The 18698-nt window shown below is 45.1% G+C and overlaps 1 protein-coding gene, 1 non-coding gene and 1 pseudogene across 2 annotated transcripts; 2 read left to right on the top strand and 1 right to left on the bottom strand.

Annotated features, from left to right (window-relative positions):
* Window positions 1-2937: 2937 nt before the first annotated feature.
* On the bottom strand, window positions 2938-4109 carry LOC140223016 (uncharacterized; annotated as a pseudogene).
* A 326-nt stretch (window positions 4110-4435) lies between these two features.
* On the top strand, window positions 4436-8620 carry LOC117855915 (uncharacterized). The gene is made up of 3 exons (XR_011898340.1): window positions 4436-6262; window positions 6812-7037; window positions 8199-8620. It is a non-coding gene; the product is annotated as an uncharacterized protein (transcript).
* Window positions 8621-13720: 5100 nt separating this feature from the next.
* Window positions 13721-17564, top strand: LOC117858949 (putative ubiquitin-conjugating enzyme E2 38). Its single transcript, XM_034742108.2, has 7 exons — window positions 13721-13869; window positions 13998-14094; window positions 14808-15191; window positions 15274-15337; window positions 16262-16401; window positions 16493-16804; window positions 16911-17564. The coding sequence occupies exons 1-7, from the start codon at window positions 13859-13861 to the stop codon at window positions 17250-17252; spliced, it is 1350 nt and encodes a 449-aa protein (XP_034597999.1). The 5' UTR covers window positions 13721-13858; the 3' UTR covers window positions 17253-17564.
* The last annotated feature ends 1134 nt before the right edge of the window (window positions 17565-18698 follow it).

The raw sequence follows: 18698 nt of genomic DNA, 5'->3' as shown, positions 1-18698 counted from the left end.
ACAGTCCAAGCACCAGGGGTCAACCAAGTGGCCAGTTCTCAACGTTATGATGCTAATAGTATCGATCTGATTGCTGCTGAGGTCATTTCGAACCTGCTGAAACTTCCTGATTTGTATGACAACCCATACCTGACGAAGTGCATGGCACAGGTGCTTGGGATTGCTAATATAGCTGGCCAAACTATTCGTGACACAACTGCTCTTCTGGCTGGTATTCTCAATCAAGTGTGCAATAACTCAAAGAACCCTGAATTCAACGGATACTTGTTCGAGGCCCTGGCAGCAGTGATTGGCCGGGCCAATGAGCAAGGCCCAGCACCCCTCTGTGTGTTTGAAGGTATGCTCCTCCCAGTGTTGTTCAGAATTTTGTCCGAGGACATATCAGATCTCCTTCCATATGGTTTTATGATATTTTCACAACTCATTGACCTATGCCAACCTCCCCTCTCCCATGAGTACATGAACCTATTTGATTTGCTTCTCAGCAGTGCCACTTGGGAGCAACCAGCCTGCGCCCATGCCTGTTCTTGTTTGCTTCGAGCATTCCTTTGTAAAATAAAAAATGATCATGATAAATTGAAAATTGTCTTACAGAAGTTCTGTACTCTGGTTTTGAATGTTAGCACCACATATACTGCATTTGCCATGCTTAGCTTACTAGTGGAACAAGCTGGTTTAGACTTTCTAAGGCTTCACATTAGCGACACATGGGGTGTTCTGTTCCCTCGGCTTTGGGTTCTGCGGCAGAGCAGGTGGGAAGTGAAGTTTGCAAAGTCCCTTATTGTCGCTGTGTCCTTATTTGTCACCAAATACGGAAGTCAAGAATTTGTTGAGTCCATCCAAGAAATTGACAGAAGAGCGGAGCGGTATTTCACAACATTTCTTGAGCATTTTTGGATCCGCTATCTTGATTCGATTGAAGGGGCTCGTGAATCTAAACTTGCAGCAGTTGCTTCAACAAAGTTGATTTGTGAAACTAACTTTCTGAAGGAAGATCCCCATTCTTGGGGCAAGTTACTTAATAGTACAGTACCACTGTTGTAGAAAATGAATCAAGGGGTAGTACAAGTGATGGATGATGTCTCAGTTGTACGTCTTCAATATGCTGGGAACAATGAATATGATCCGCTGAAAATTAAAGATCCAAAAGAGTATTTCATCACATCAGTGGCTGCATTTTCGAACAAGTACCCTGGAAAAATTGCTCCTATTATTAATGAGCATCTGAATACACTGAACAGAAGCTTTTTGATTAAACTTTCTGCAGACTACAAAGCCAATATTTCATAGGTAAACAACTTCTGAGTTTATTTTCTTGAGTGCTAGTAGATACATTCAATCGACAGTTGTTTCTAGGCTATGAACCAAGACTCCATGTTATGTGGTTGAAAAGGGAAGTTAGCAAGTTTGGCACTCAATCAACATCATGTTAGTTGTGGTTTTCAAATTGCATTCTGCTGAGTATAGTTAACTTGTCATTAAGCACCAGAATTTCTAACATCATTTCTTGTTGTTGGCAGATATGAGTTGAAAATCCAGATGCTCTAGCTTGTAATCGGCTTCTAGGCTCATTTTCTGTAAGGTGGTCATGCATGATTAATCAAGTGTTTATTTGCTGGGTACCAAGTGCTTAAATATGCGACATTGAATTGATGTGTTTATACATGGACAATATGGTTGAGGCAAGGTTTAGGGACTGAATTGCTGATTGATTTTTCAGGTGGATGGTTTCTTTTATTATTATGACCACTGCATTATAATGTTTCATGCTCAGTTTTAAACTAAATTTTAGACTGTAGCAGTTTAGTGGCTGAGAAATGTGAATTTTTGCAAGACTCATTATTAGATGAAGAGTACAAGTGACGCACTAGCTGATCGAACTGTTTATGTATAGGCAATGTGGTTGTTTACAAAAATTTTATTTATGTCCTTGTATCTTAGTTTGGGAGTACTATTTATATGAACTTTTCTAGCTCTTGTTTGAGGCTGGATATGATATATGTCAGCTTTGAGCTCCAATTTCGATCTTATGTCATGGTATGGCTAGGAGGGAGGGGAGCACCTCTATTTATAGGTGCTCATGATCATTGTGGTGTTGCCATGTGGCAACTTCCATACTCTTCCTTACAAAATATCCTAACTCTAGAATCCTCCTCATCCTTATCTAGTTCCTTATATTTCTACCATACTAAAATATCTAGTTTTAGAGTATTCTACACTTTATCATGAAGCATGACTATGGCTCATGCATTCTCTTCAATTTTCTAGAACCTTCTTACCTTGCCATGATCTTATCCTTATAAATGACAAAGTTAGTCTCTTGAGATCTTCACAATCTTTTAGAATATTCCATGTATGCATTACATATTTCAACATTAGCCATGAACCATGTCTGTTAAGTTAGTAAGGTGAGGCAAGACTTTTTCATAGATAGCAATTGAACTATAATAATCCTAATCTACAAACATAATACTACCCTTAAAAATTCAGAAGGGAAAGGAGGGCAGGTGATTATAAATATGAAGCTTTCACATGTGTATCAAACCATCCTTCCAATCCAAGTAAATACAAGACAAAAGTAAATACAGGACAACACAGATATGAATCCACAAGTCAGCCAGGATGAAAATTACGGAGAGATATAGTGCATTGGCTACTTTCCTTCAATCCTTCCCCGATGTCAAATTATTTTATACCCTTACCAATCCAACATATTCAAATGTGCATATCACAAGGAGTATGCCTCAAAATGGGCATTGAATAACATCCAAAAAAAATTGATAGTAGAAACACTTGTTATTGCAAGGACCACAAACATAAAACATGATAGTTAAACATATAATGTCACCATTAAAAGGACCACATACATAGAACATGACATTTAAAAAAGATAATATCACCATTAAAACTAGAATAGCAGAGTGCTTGATACATACAGGTACACAGAGAATCAGTGTTTACAAAGCAACAGAATACTTATTCTTGGTCATCACCTACGTCTTCTCGTAGAACCAAACTTTTGTGCTATAATCTTTTCATGCCTTAGCTTCTCGTCCTCCAAACGCAATACTAGTCTTTCACCTTGTCCTCTTTCTCACCTCTTCACTTTCTAGAGATGAAACCCCCATACACAAACAATGTCTGATGCCCATAAGCATACATCCGCACCAAAGCCTTTCTTCTCCCATGTCGAATGTGTCTTATATCCAGCTGAGTTCCTTGCAATGAAGTATGTCTCAATTTTGCCTGTCTTCTTGTTAACCTCCACTCCAGCTCCAATCAATGCCAGCGCATAACCCAAACCTATCTCTAGAATTAAATACTTCTGATTAGAATTCACAAATTGGAACAAAGCACCATAACGAATGCCAGCCACCAGAGGAAATCCGTTTGCTAGTAATTTTTTCATAAGGCTAACATCAGTTTTGTCAACCATGAAAAAAATATTTGATCTTCAGACTTCCAACAGAACCACGAGGATCAAGGCTACCACGCGAATATGGAATCCTGTGATTCTTCACGATTGTGAGAACGATGGGTATGTTATCATGGCTATGATATAAGGAAGACAAGAGCTCGTACCCACATTTCAGCTGAGTTATGGCCTCGTACCTTTGAATCATATCAAGCACATGAAACTTTGCAATAGCATATCCACCAACCATTCCAGCTTGTAGCTAGCGAGCCTAATCTACAGCTACGATAACTGAGTAAACACCGCAATAGCCTGAAAGAAATGAACGAACATGTTAGGAAATAAAAGGAAAAAAAAAGAAAACAGCGTTGCATATGTATAGAAAAAAGAAAAGGGGCAGCAATGAACATATGTGTCTGTCCTTGATTGATCATAGACCCTGAACTCTAGTTGAATATTGTTGATGATGGATTCTGTTATCTTTCATGATTGACAAGTGGGATCATTTTTGGTGAAACATTCACAACTAGGCTACTTGATATAGTTTTAGGAGTTTCGAATTTTGAAGAGGATAATAGGATTTTTGCTTGCCATGTAACAACAGTTGCAACACTTGGATTCAGGCAGATCTATTAGAAGGTTCGGTTGCGGTGGATATACTGTCTTGCAGCCTGGACAACGCCCGACCTCCCATGGTGGTGCGTGGGCCCGACGGTCAACGGGGCTCAGCCTCCTGCGGGGGCACGACAAACGGCAGGCTGGTGTGGAGAGAGGGACAAGGAGAGGAGAGGACGGAGAAGGGTGGTGAGGTCCACGTGGGTAAAATCGTCTTTTCACAGGGTATTTAACAGTTCAAGGATGGAAAATCGAATATAGTGTCGTACAAAGAATGAAAGTTGAACTCGATGTCAAATAGGAAACGAAAATTTTCTAAGGGTCGAGAAAGAAATTATTAATTTTTCTAGTGTTAAATAGTGAATTCTCTGCGGAACCTACTGGATAGATAGATAGATAGGAAAATCCCCCGAAATCAAGAGCGAGTTCCGGCGATCCCCAATATGGCAGCCCCCTGCAATTTCGCCCTCATCGCCGTCGAATCCTCCCGATCCGCCCCGGGGATGGGGAGCTTCTCCTGTTTCCACCACGGCGACAAGGAGAGGCGGTCTACCCTCGACGAAGGCGCGCTCAAAAAGTGGTTCAAGAACAGCCGCGCGCGGATCGACGAGTTCTACGATGAGGCGGCGCGCCGGCTGCCCCTCAAGGAGATGCCGGAGCTGGACGGCCATCTACGCGGGCGGCCTCTGCTTCGGCCTCGCAGACCCCGTCACCAACATCATCCTCAACGCCGTCGGCCTGCTGCTCCACGACCAACAAGGGGAGCACCCGCCCCCACATGGGAGGGTCCGCGTGTACGAGGGGTGGCGGGATGTCGTCTGGCGATCCATCGACGGCATCGCCGCCTTCATGAATGCCTACTTCCGCTACCTCAGCACTGACCAGGCCAAGCGCTACCTCTACCTGGCATCCCAAGACCTCACCCTCGCCGTCAAGCTCGTCCACCACGACAGATTCGCGCAAGGATCCTCGAATCAACGGCGACCTTTGCTCCCAGACGGCGGCAAACTCAAGGCAGCCCTCAGGTTTGCCGCGCTCAAAGCGCAGCACCCGGCGCCCGACGTCCTGGCGGGGCTCATGACGGCGGAGTACCCCCGTGACACGCTCGCCCCTGTCCTGTTCAAGCTTGGAAATCAGCAAGGTGGAAAGGAGCAGCTCACCACGGACGACGTCTTGGAAATCAGGGACCTTCTGGCACACCAATGGCCGCCAACTCCGCAGCCAGCCAACATAGATTTCTGGTGCCGTCCAAATGGCCGCACTTGTACCCGCCGCGGCGACGATGGCGTGCTTGTGATCTCAACCTCCCTCGGGGAGGACCTTGTCGCTCAAACCTCTATCGTGACAACCCGCGATTACTTCCAGACTCAGCAGCAAAACTACATCTCCGACTTGGTATTCTGCTGTGAGGACATGGAGACCAAGCTATCCAGATGTCTCGAGGCATCAGCACTCGCAGCTTCTGCCATGGCAACAGAGGTGAACTATAATGTCCCCCCATGCGAGCACATAATATCCGTGAAGATGTGCCTGCTCGACACCATCCACGCCTTGTACATCAAGGCACTTGCCACACTGCCCAGCAAGCCCAGCCTCCTCCGTGCTCTCCTTGTCGCTGGACATTGCTACGGCCTCATGGACCCCGTGTCCAACATTATCCTCAACTCATTCTGGTACGATGTGGCCTTCCCATTTGCACAGGGTGTTGAAGTTGATTTACCTCAAGGCATCCTCGACACCAGACCCATGGCCCGCTTGGAGTCCCGTTCCCTCGATGGACTTGTGACCATGGTGCAGGGCACCTTCGGGTCGAAACACCGTGCTTTGGAGTTCCTTAGCTCTTTGGACTGTGACTTAACTAGATCATCATATCTTGGTCGTCCCATCATAAAGATAGCACGCAATGTCTCTTTTGCTGCTGTGGCCGAGATTGCCAAACACCCCCAGCACACTGCGTTTGGATCATTCCTCATGTCCCTGTCGCTAGAGAAGATCGACCACCTTCACTCCTTGATCTCAGCTGCTCATTGGGACCAGCTAATCAGAGTCCTCAGCAATGAAGTGTACAGTGTATGGCCTGTGTCAGTGCTAAAGGAGGAGGATTCCTCTCTCGTTTCTCCATTTGTGTCAGCGCGGATTTCTGGAAAGAGGTTGGCGTTCATAAGGAAGCTGGACTTTGTTCACACCGAGCTGAATAAAGTGCTACGCAAATACTGCAATCAGCATCCTTGGGTACATAACAACCAAAAACATTACCTCTCTTTTGCTCCGACTTCATGTCTATATTGGCATTGTGCCTTTGTGCTTTGTGATTGCTTAGTACGTTTGTCGAGTAGTGCTTTCTGCTGGTTTAGTATTACTAGCTAACTGGCTATACCTTTGTGATCATTGGTTACCTTTTAGTGCTAGTGCTTTATGATATCTGTTAGTATATGGTGTCCTTTTTTAATTTGAGGAATGGGGTGGTGATGGGTCTAGAATTGGATGATCCCTCGAACCAAACACTGTCAGTTATTTCCGATGTACTGGTTTTCTGCTCCGATGTATGATTACACTATAGGCCACCAGCAAGTTATATGTCATTTCCGAGCCTATGTTGATGTTTTTACAACATATAATTGTGCTTCCCTGTCATAATTGATGTGTTACATTCTCTATTTGAACACTGAGTGGTTATTGCTAGTCATCCATGTTGACACTCGACTTGACCTTATGTATGAATTAAGTTCCCTACTTCCACCAGGCTGCTGAAATATTTAAGAATATTCATGCTTACTGCAGGAACCAAGTTACCAGCTTGACATTATCTGTGGAGTGACAGCATCCAGTTCTCCATTTCACCCAAATTTCTATCATGCCAACTTTTTGGCGACTATAAATGATGCTATTGGATCATCCCATGAGCACACACTCTTCTTCGCTGAATTCTGGGTGTCACCTTCTCGTGAAGATGTTCAATCGAAGCCATCTAGCTGCTGCCCTATATATGATTACAGTGCATGCATTGGTGAGCCCTTGTTCCTACAACTAATCAACCTTATTGCAGTAACGGTTTTCTTAACATGGCGCGCATTACTATGGGAAAAGAAAGAGCATGGTGAACACCCACTTGGGTAATGATCGCATGGATTAGGAAGCGTTAGCCCTGGGCATGGTTATTTTGGTTTCTTAGGTTTGGGTTTTTAAGTGGACAAATATTTCAGTTTACGGAATCTGTTCACCGAAGTTGTCGCCAGAAACACAGGAACCTCACACTTCGGATTCGGTTTATTTTGGTGAGGTGTTTGGTTTTCCACTGAACAAGCAGCAGATGCTAAGGAATATTGAGAATAAAATTCACGTTAAAAAAATATTGAGAATAAAATGAATAAAAGACGCAGATGAAGAAGTTTAGAGAGGGAACTGAAGAAGACACAAGCTCATCATGAAGGCTTGTGCGCATGCCTTAGGCTACAAGGAAGACACAAGGTCAGCACAGAGGCCTGTGCGCACGCCTTTGGCTGCCTTGCATTCCCGCTCTCTGAACCTGTGAGCTGGCCACAGTAGCCCTAACACCCACGTCAGGCTAGCACACTGGTAGCGGCCGCCCGCTCGCCGCTCAGTATGGCTGCCCACGTCCATGGAGGCTCATGCACTCACCATGGCCGCCTGCATCCGTGGAAGCATATGCACTCATCACGGCACTAGCCCATGCTCATGTCTGGTTGGACTGGGGAGTGGGGATAGGATAGCGACGCCCTGTCGGATTAGTTCTGTGCTCTTGAAACTGCACGAGGGGAATAGGCTGTTGGCCAGGAGGGGCTGCCTGCGAATTATGTTTGGTGATTTCAGTGCTTTGGTTTCTGGGACCTATCACCACACTTAACACCAATGCAAGCAGCCAGCAAGTTCACCACCACACTGAACACGGACCACCGAAACAACTGCAAATTTTAGTGTGGCGCGGTTAGTTTGCTGCAGTGTGTTTTTACCCAGGCCTAGGAACCATAACTGCCATGGCGTAACAGTGAGGAAACTCCTTGTTAGATGAAATAACCTAAATATTCTGAAGAGAGAAGGAGAGCTAGCTACTGGTTCTGTAGTTGCTGATTCTTTTTCTCCATATGAATCTTTTTGGCACTAGAATCCCCAATTTCTGACGTCTTCCTATTTTTGGCTTTGAAAACAGGTCGTTGCTCCTTTTGTGAGGACGAAGGAAACAAGATTTTGCATCCACCCTCTGGTCATTCCCGTGATTTTAATGGCTCCATCAATTTATACCGCTCCGCTGTGAGGGCATATAAGGATGTTTTGAAAGGCTTGCTGGTGTCAGACTTTATTTATTTTGATCCTGGCAGAGATGTTGAGCTTGCTAAGATTATTCATGACTATGAAGATAACAATATTCCTGAGATGCTGGATACCAAACTATCTTTAGTGTGTGAGCGCCCTCGGTTTATTTAGTTTTACATCTTGAGTGTTTCTTCTCGCTTGGAGAAAGATATTTACTATTGATGTGTATCAGCTATCACCTCTCCTTAGCTGTAGAATTATATGCAACTGACACCCTGAATGTTTAAGTAGCAAAATATGGCCAATTGTTACTGCTATTTTCTGGGAACCAATTCAGGCACCCAGACTACGCGTTGGGTCTCTTCTTCCTCGCATCCTCCTCGTCCGCCGCCGCCACAGTCGCCGTCCCCTCTGCCAACGGCGACCACCTCCCCCAAGATGGAATGTCGCATCATCAAGGAGGCGATCCTGGACCACCTCCTCGCCGCCCCGCCCACCGTCCAGGTCGAGATCTCCGAAGCCCTGGCCACCATCGCCGCCTCCGATTTCTCCGAAGCTTTATATGGAAAAGCATGAGGCGTTGGTTAAGGGATACTTGAAGCTGGAGAAGCTGGAAGAGTCCGTTGAGGCTGTGGTGGGCCTTCTCAGGGCGCAAAGAGCCTCGCCATCCTGTGAACAGCTCGCGGTGGCAGCATTAAGGTTCTTGACTACCCCAAGAGTGCGCACCATGCGTCTGTAGGGAGTAAAATGGATCGGATATGTGATGGTGTCATCATGTCCAACCTGCTGTTACGGGACGAAGATGAAAAGCTGTTTCAGAATGGGCTGTTGCTAATGCACCAAGATGAGCTGCATGCCAGCTATTGGAGAGCCTTAAGGTGAATTACAATCAGAGGGTGTGTGCATGGGCGAAGACATGTTATGGTAAGATGATGATGGAATATAAAAATGACAAGACAAACCACTAGAAGGAAGCAATTGCTGCAATTTACGATGTTATTGCTGTTGTTGGTGATCTTGGCACAAATGTCGATTTTCTTTGTGACATTGAGCTTATGCTTGACTACACCAGTTGTCAGTCCCATAAAATTCTGAAATCAACCGCCTTGTGGTTCTTAAAGGAGTTCAATGATCAAATACCCAAACAAAATGCACAGATCCTGCTTCAAAAGACGGTGAAAGTTCCTCGCACACGAATCCCATGTTGTTCGATCCTATGCTGCGGTCTTTACTGATAAGCAGTTGATGATGAAGGATACGGTCCAAGCACCAGGGGTCAACCAAGTGGCCAGTTCTCAACGTTATGATGCTAATAGTATTGATCTGTTTGCTGCTGAGGTCATTTCGAACCTGCTGAAACTTATGACAACCCATACCTGATGAAGTGCATGGCACAGGTGCTTGGGATTGCTACTATAGCAGGCCAAACTATTCGTGACACAACTGCTCTTCTGGCTGGTATTCTCAATCAAGTGTGCAATAACTCCAAGAACCCTGAATTCAACAGATACTTGTTCGAGGCCCTAGCAGCAGAGATTGGTCGGGCCAATGAGCAGGGCCCAGCACCCCTCTATGTGTTTGAAGGAAAGCTCCTACCAGTGTTGTTCAGAATTTTGTTCGAGGACATATCAGATCTCCTTCCATATGGTTTTCTGATATTTTCACAACTCATCGACCCATGGCAACCTCCTCTCTCCCATTAGTACATCAATCTATTTGGGAGCAACCAACCTGCGCCCATGCCCGTCCTTGTTTGCTTCGAGCATTCCTTTGTACATGCAATGACTAGGGGTGGGAGACTTCCATGGTGGTCGTCCCAGGAGTGCCGACCTGAATACGTGCAATGACTAGGAGTGGGATGCTCCGGGCGAAAGTCTTTGCCGGCGATCTTACTGGTGGCAATGGCGATGGTGCCCTAGGGCATCGTTCTCCCCGTTAGGGACGTCATCTTGGAGCCCCATCCCTATTGCATGGGGTTCTCTGGGTGAAAACCCTGTCCAGATTCTGGACGAGCGACGGCGGTGGCACTGGCGTCGTCCCCTCCATGGAGGTGTCGTCTCTAGAGACCACCAACTCGGTCTGTGGCATTGCTGGTGACATGTTGATCATGGCAGGCTCCAATCAGTGGTGGCAAGATGGCATGGTGCAGGACGGCAAGCTAGACGGGGTTTTGCTGAGCTCATGTAGAGGCGATCGCAGGTTTGGTGGTGGCAAGGGGTTGTCATATTGTTGTCAGGTTGGCTGCTTGCAGTGGACCGCGGCGGCTGGTGTTGCTCGGCAACTGTCAGTGCGGTGTGGGACTGCGTCGAAGGACGGCGCTTGCAGCAACGGTATTGTGGAACGACTAGGCTTGCAGTGGACTGTGGCGAAAGACAACGCAATCAACTACTTTGGCTTCCTAACGCCGACGATGGTTATGCACGTGGGTGGAGCAATGAGGCGAAGTCGACCTACGGCAGCGGCTTGATATTTGATGGACACCTTGGGAAGCGGAGCAACATTGCTCACCATTCTGATGGCAACAAAAGAAACGGATCTAGGACATGAAGTATTGTAGCGGGCATGGCGAGGCCCCTACATGCGGTGTATCTTCAAGGCGACGAGAGCGAGGTGGAGTCCAACGGCGGATATGGCGAGGCTCCCGTGCGTTTGTGTTATCGTGGTGGCGACTGCGAGGTAGCCTGCGAGAGGTCCGAATCTAGTGGTATCACTCTGTCGGGTGGAGTGTGATGTTGCAGCGGCACTACGGCATAGGGTCCTGCATGGTGGTGGCCTTTTCGGTGCGGTACGATCCGTTTCTCTTGGTTCTTGTTAATGCGGGGTCACATCTGGAGGTGTTCAACGACTACTTCAGAGTGAAAAGTTGGTGGATGCCACGATTAGGCTTTGGTTCGGCTGTCATTGTCGAGTGGAGTGATGCGGCCGTGTTGATGTCCCAATCCAACCGGTCGGTTTTGACGTTTTCAAGTTGATTGGTCCCGCGTTGATGTCCCAATTCAACTGGGAGAGTTTAGTTTAGTTCCTGTCTATGGCCTCTCATGGTCGTTGTCTTATATTTTTTCTGCTATATCAATCGTCAAAAAAAATCAGGCTTTCAAACAGGAACAAAAGAAAATAAAACTTCTCCGAAGGACCTTGAAACTATATTCCATACTAGCAATTGGCGCTTTAGATGGCAGAGTCTGAAAGCAGATTATGATTCTTTTGGCCTTTCTATTCTCTTCCGATCTACGAGTAGGCCTACCACTGAAAAGGATATGGGCAAACTCACTCTTGTTCACACCCAATTTCAAATAATTATTATCCACTCCTTAACCTCCCCAATCCTAACCATATCCAATAGATTGTACCCTTCCGATACCCTACCCTTACCATTTCTAATGGATAAATAATTTTCTATCCATACCCTCTCTATTTGAAATGTGTGTATTTGGTGAGAGGGTAGGCATATCCAATGACAGGTCTATTATGAAACAGACTTGTTTGATTTTGATTTTTTGGTATGCTAAAATTGGTGTCATAGAATTTTACTTCTCGGTCATCCTAAAAGATACGTAGTAGAGAGAATTCCATGTAAAAACAAATTCTTGTTCCGTGCATGACGCTAGACAATTTTACCTCCCTGACACCAGGATCATCTTTTATGCCTTTTTGTGACACTTGCATCCATACGGCAGTTAAGTCCAACTTATAAAGACCATTTTACCCCTCCCATCACAACAGTGACATTGTTTTTCAAGAGGTAGAAATTGGCATCGGGTTGGAAAGGCCACCGCGTCAGCAATGAGCATCGGTCGTGGGTCCCTTATGACAGAATTGAAAAAACAAAAATGGGAGCAGCTTCGTCTTCCTCTCCAAGATGTGTCTCTCTCTCGTCTCTCCTCCATTTCCAATAATGGTGGATCACGGCTCCAGTCACAAGAAATCGAAACCCCATGCTGCTTTGGTGCGCCTACTCCTCCCTGTTGCCATCCAGTTTTCCTTGCAGCCGCAGCTGGCAGCTGCCCACACGCGAGCTGGTTACCTGCCACTGCTCCCCATGTCATGCACTGCTTCCAAGCCGAGGCTGCTGGCGCTCCACCGGTGCCAGGCTGCTGCTGCTGCCGCTCAACTTGCCCTTCATCCCCATGGTTCGAGAGTTAGTGCCGACCCGTTTGTTTCGGGGGGTGTTTTCTTCCTGTGTCTTATTTTTAGGCCTGGTTTGATTCACTTGCTTAAATTTAAGCACCCGTCACATCGAATGTTTAGATACTAATTAGGAGTATTAAACGTAGACTATTTACAAAACCGATTACATAAGTGGAGGCTAAATGGCGAGACGAATCTATTAAGCCTAATTAGTCCATGATTTGACAATGTGTTGCTACAGTAAACATTTGCTAATGATAGATTAATTAGGCTTAATAGATCCGTCTCGCTGTTTAGCCTCCACTTATGTAATGAGTTTTGTAAATAGTCTACGTTTAATACTCCTAATTAGTATCTAAACATTGATGTGACACTTGCTTAAAAATAAGCAAAGGGAACCAAACGGGCCCTTAGCACGTGTCACATCGAATGTTTAGATACTAATTAGGAGTATTAAACGTAGACTATTTACAAAACCAATTACATAAGTGGAATCTAAACGGCGAGACGAATCTATTAAGCCTAATTAATCCATCATTAGCAAATGTTTACTGTAGCAACACATTGTCAAATCATGGACTAATTAGGTTTAATAGATTCGTCTCGCCGTTTAGATTCGTCTTATGTAATGGGTTTTGTAAATAGTCTACGTTTAATACTCCTAATTAGTATCTAAATATTCGATGTGACGGGTGCTAAAAATAAGTCAGTGGAAGAAAACGGGGCCTCAGCTTCTGAGGTCAGTTTTCCGATCTCTGGCCGCTAGAAGCTGGAAAGCTTAAACAAACAAGCTAATTGTTGAGTTGGCTTTTAAAAAGCTGAAAAACTAGCTTCTGATAAAATGAGCTAAAAGCTACAAAGCTGGTTAAGAAGAGCTTTTACTAACTTTTGGTATGCTGAGAATATAAAATTTATTATAAAAATCAATAGCAAGCAACTAAAAAGCCAGCTTTTCCTAGCAAAAGTTCAAAAGGAGAAGCTCAAACGAACGGGAAACTAGCTAACTGAAACTAGCTAAGATCCTGTTGACCACTCCTGTCAGCCTCACCGCACCTTGGCACACAAGATCCGGGGGAGATCCCGTGCCACTGACAGATGGGCCCGAGGGTCCCAACCTTTTGCCTTCTACTACAATCTAACCACCCCTCCGCCAGGGGGGAGCAGGGAACCAGGTCGCCGTCCCCGTATCCGCCTGCGTCACGCTCGCAGCCTCTGACGGGTGGGCCCGGGAGGATATTCCCCTCCGAGTCGACCCACACGTCATAGGCCGCGGCGCGTCTCCACCAGCGCGTAGCCGAGCGGGACTAGGACGCAGCCTGCATAAATCGATCGATTCGGCCTCCAATCCCCTTCCCCTTCCCTTCCGTTCCGCTCCATCTTTCGATCGGTCGCCGGCGATCGCGCAGCGGCTCGTCGCCCGCCGCCGCCATGGACGCAGAGTACGTCGCCTCCTCGCCGCCGCGATCGATCTCTCTTCCTCGCGGAGTGGGGGGAAACTTCTCTTTATTTTTTTTTTGGGGCGATTTCCTTTTCATTATTATTATGATGATCGCCTCGGCTCCTGCAGGTACCTCGGCCTGCAGCAGGGGAGCTCCTCGTCGTGCCGCACGGCCGACGCCGCCGCATGGGGCGCCGCGCAGCAGCAGAAGCGCCAGCGATGCCAGGTGAACCTCCCGCCTCGTTTCCTTGCCCGCCCAATCGCGTAGCTTTCCCCCCTCCCTTCCGAGTTGATTGATGAAATTCTCGCTCGCGAGGTTCTTACCCACGCCGGATTTGGTGGAACGGGGGTTCTCGTTTAGGGTTCCGTTCGGGGGTCCGGATTGGGGTTTTCTGCGCCCAACCCGCCAACCAGCCACTAGGGTTTGGGTTTTGGGGGCGCTGATTCACGGTGCCTTCGGTGCTTCCTCGGCTCAATTGTTTGGGGGCCATGGAACAACTGGGGTGTGCTCTGCCATTCTCGACCCTATCCTGGGCTGATTGGTGCAATGCCACTCAGAATTGGCTCCATTGGCGATGCACTGGCAGTTTCCTGTGTCTCTGAACCTTGCAGCGTATCAGTCAAAATTATTCCTTCGCTGCTGTTACTCTATTTCAGCTGCAGAGGATTTTTACAGACTTTCTGTCCAATGCAGTGTGAATAACAATAGTGGACTCACAGTGGTCGTTTTGGCCTTTATGATAAAAGATGCATTTTAGGGCTGGAAGCATTCTTATTCAGATTTTAATGTTACTAGTCGTTGGCAATCAGTTCGCACAATTGATAACTAAATATATATAGCATCCCAGATTGTGGCAGAAATGACTTCACATGTCCTTTTCATGCTTTTTCTTTACTACTACCTGCTATAGTTATTGACTAGCCTACACTGTTTTACAGGGTTCATCCAGCACAAGTACTTCTTTACAAATTTCCGAACCAGAACCTCAGGATCTTGACTCTGGAGAAATCGAAGAAGAAGAAGATTACTATATGGAGGATGACTGTGATGATGATGTTGATGGCTATGATGAAGATGACTATGACTTTGATGAAGCTGACTTTAATCAGCATCTCGCTGATAAATTTGATGATTTAGATCTGCCTCCAGGTGTGGAGGCTACTGTACCGTGGCTGCAGAAAATTGCAGCCAAGGAAGAAGCCAAGGAGCCATCTAAATCAAATACTGAAGATGAGAATGCAAATAAATATAAGCAGTTCAAGCAGTTCGACACTGTTCAAAATTTCTCTGACCATCACTTTGCTAAATGTTCTCAGGGAGAGGTGGCATGCTCAACTAATAGTTGCTCTTGATTTATGCTTCTCTTGGGCACTTACCTATTCTTGCATGTGATCATTATTTCAGCCAGCCAGAGCTTGGTCCAAGAGAGTTCAACATGACTGGAAACTTCTGGAGAAGGATCTACCAGGTTAGATATGAGCAAAATAGGCTACGTTCTTTTACTTAATGCTTAGTGTGGCCCCTTTTTCAAGTTTAAACCAGTTACATTGCATTTGGGACACCATCAACATTGAAAATGCTTTCTTCATGTGTAGCCAGTGTCCATTATTGCTTCCCCAGCCCAGGTCTAGCGATCAGTTACCGTTCAGGTTACCAAAAAGTCGATTAGTTTGGAGAAGCAATAAGTTTGATATAAGATTGTTACATTATTTCAATAAGATCTGTCTGTTAGGGACCATGTCTACTACACTCAATAAGGAGACAAAACAATCCTTCCTAAGCTGCATGATACTGGTATTCTTAGCCAGGGTGAAACTGCAATACCTTTAGTTACTAGGTGCATTGTAATGTCGGATGTGCCAGTGTCCTTCATGTGCTTGTTTATAGTTATTTTCATAGGACTGCCTGGGGATGAATTGAAATTGAAACATATGTTTAAGGGCAAATAAAATATTTCTAGAGTTATCTTTTAGCAAAGTTAACACTCCTCAATCCATTTTTGCCAGATATTTAACTTTTCAATTTTGTATAGAGCCATCAGGCATGCATGTCGTGCTGTTATTTAGGTCTATTTCCTCTACTTAGCATCTATGTAAACTGTAAAGCCTTCCTTGTGATGGATCGTTGTGTCTTATATCATTATGAAGCACTTAACTGGGGTGTCATATGGTCATTGCCTTTGTGGTTTCCTCATCTTTGTGACTCAAAATTTTGCACATTATCTGTCTTTAGAAGCTATTCCCATGATTTTGGAACTCATCATTACTAGGCTTTGTTCACGACTCATGAAAGTTTTAGACAAGCTATCGCTCTCTAGTTAATCAGTGAAGATTGCTTCAGTGTATTTTTCTTATCTTGGAGGTATAAATTCTGATGATTTTCTTTTGTGCAGCATCTATTTATGTCCGGGTTGCCGAGGATAGAATTGACCTTCTTAGGGCTGCGATTATTGGACCTAAGGGAACGCCCTACCATGATGGGCTTTTCTTCTTCGATGTTCACATTCCCTCTTCTTATCCTTCTGGCCCTCCGGTATGCATCAAATCTTTGGCATGTTTCTTTCATTATTTTCATATAACCATTTCAAATTTTATTGAAATGTTTCTCTGATGGGCGTTTACAGTTGGTACATTACCACTCTGGAGGACTTCGGATTAATCCAAACTTATATAACTGTGGAAAAGTATGCCTTAGCCTGCTGGGTACCTGGACTGGTAATGGTTGTGAGAAGTGGAATCCTGCTCAATCAACCTTGCTACAGGTTCTTGTCTCCATTCAAGCTCTCATTTTGAATGAGAACCCATATTACAACGAGCCAGGATATGAGGCCTCAGCCAACACTCCACATGGACAGAGGAAATCTTTGGAGTATAACGACACTACCTTTCTGCACTCATGCAGGACGATGTTGTACTCACTTCGGAGGCCTCCAGAGGTAATGTGTTAATAATAATACTGGTGTGACAAAGGAGTGAAATCTGATTTTTGCTGATTTGTATTGTAACGGAACTGATCCATGCTTGGCTTGTGGCTCCTTGCAGCACTTTGCAGACCTTGTTGCCGGCCACTTCCGGGTGCATGGGCACACCATTCTCGCAGCATGCAAGCACTACATGGAGGGTCATGACGTTGGCTCAGTAGTGCCGGAGGAAGAGTCTGACTGCAAAAGCAGTGAGGCGGGAGCAGCCAGCAGTAGCAGCAGCAATGCACCAAAGCAAGGACCAGCAGTCAATGCAGCAAACCCTCTGTCCAGACGCGCAATCACATTCAACACAAGCTTGAAGACGCTGTATGAAGATCTTCTGATGGAATTCAATGTGAAGGGTGCCGACACGAGGAAGTTCATTGTTGAGAAGTTGAAGAACAAACCTGCAGCATTGTGAAAAGCATGGAAGAAGGCTACTGCAGGTAGAGGTAGCAGTAGTTCCTAAGGTGGAGATGATAGAGATATGAGGAGTCTCTGCCAGTAAGTAGTAGAAACAGGGGTTGCCTAGCTGCAGGAAAGCTTTTGTAGATAGCTCAGTCTCATGATAATTGATTTCTAGAACCTGGGACCTGCTTGCCCACTGGAAGTGAGTATAATGTAGGGATGGATCATGTAGCGGAGTGAGTGCCAAGAGTGATTCTTTCTCTCGGCACCATGTTCATCAATCTAATGATACACTACAACAACAACAAGTGCATTTTGGACCTTATAGAGTTTGCTCTACTGCCGGTCATAGAATAGCTTATTCTAACTGCCGGTCATAGAATGGTTTATTCTATGGTCAGCTATACTCTACAGAATTGATATGTCCATTCTTGTATGTCGTAATTTACTATAAATCGTAACTTGAATGGCTTCTGACAACAATGTAGTTAACTTATTAGAATTGATGTCCATTCTTGTACGTCGTAATTTACTATAAATCGATTGTACCATAATTTTTAAAAAAAGCATCTTGATGCTAAATAATTATGGTAACTTCTAGTTTAAATTATGGTACAATCGATTTATAGTATCATTCTAGTGCGCGCGCGCTGGATGTGGCTTTTGCTAAATTGCTCCGGTCTTTGTGCGAGCATTATGTACCATACTATCATGGCCTCGAATCTGTAGAACAATTTCCGGGGCTCATGGCTTGGCTGCTGGCCGTGTTGCCCTTGTAAGCAAGCAGTCACGTGTTGATATGATAATATTGTCAAGTGCTCATCATACTGGTAATCTAGCCACGTCATTGGACGACAAACAGGTTAAACACACACATATCCTCTCCACAAAACGTACTTCTATGCAATATGACAGGCACTTGGCATACTCATTAAAGAAGCTATAAGAGATACTGATGGATATGATGTAATAAGGCTAATTTTAATTATTAGATAATGACTGGATTGAGCACACATGATTCAACAAAGTTCAAAACTAAATTTGTGACAAGACTTGAGCAATTCAACAGACTGCTCCAGGTCCAAGAACATTGATATGTCAGCACTAATCACAAACTCTATCATTATTCTAGGGATGATACTAAATTGGCTTGGGTACTGGCCACCTGTCCTCATCATCGTCTGTACAGCAACAACAAAGCATTTAAGCCTTTATAAGTTCCAAGCAGGTTGGAGCAACCAAGCAATGCCTGCAATGAGATGAATCAGAATGAATACCAGTTTGTGTAACCAGAATCGTCAACTTCAGCAAGGATCCTGTCCAACACATTGGGAAAAACAAGATCAGATCCAGTAACAAGGCCAAACTAATGTTACTGGATCCAACACATTAGGAACTATATATGTTTTTTAGACAGGCATGCTTCATCAACAAAATGTTCTTTCATGCAAGACGACAG

This window comes from Setaria viridis, chromosome 5 (assembly GCF_005286985.2).
Source record: "Setaria viridis chromosome 5, Setaria_viridis_v4.0, whole genome shotgun sequence".
Classification (NCBI taxonomy): Eukaryota; Viridiplantae; Streptophyta; class Magnoliopsida; order Poales; family Poaceae; genus Setaria; species Setaria viridis.
Note: the sequence above shows the minus strand (reverse complement) of the source record. Positions and strands in the feature narration are given on the sequence as shown.

Coding starts and splice junctions, on each gene's coding strand:
- LOC117858949 (XM_034742108.2), top strand. Junction 15,338..16,261: donor TCTGGAGAAGGATCTACCAG/GTTAGATATGAG, acceptor TCTTTTGTGCAG/CATCTATTTATGTCCGGGTT. Junction 16,805..16,910: donor CACTTCGGAGGCCTCCAGAG/GTAATGTGTTAA, acceptor GGCTCCTTGCAG/CACTTTGCAGACCTTGTTGC.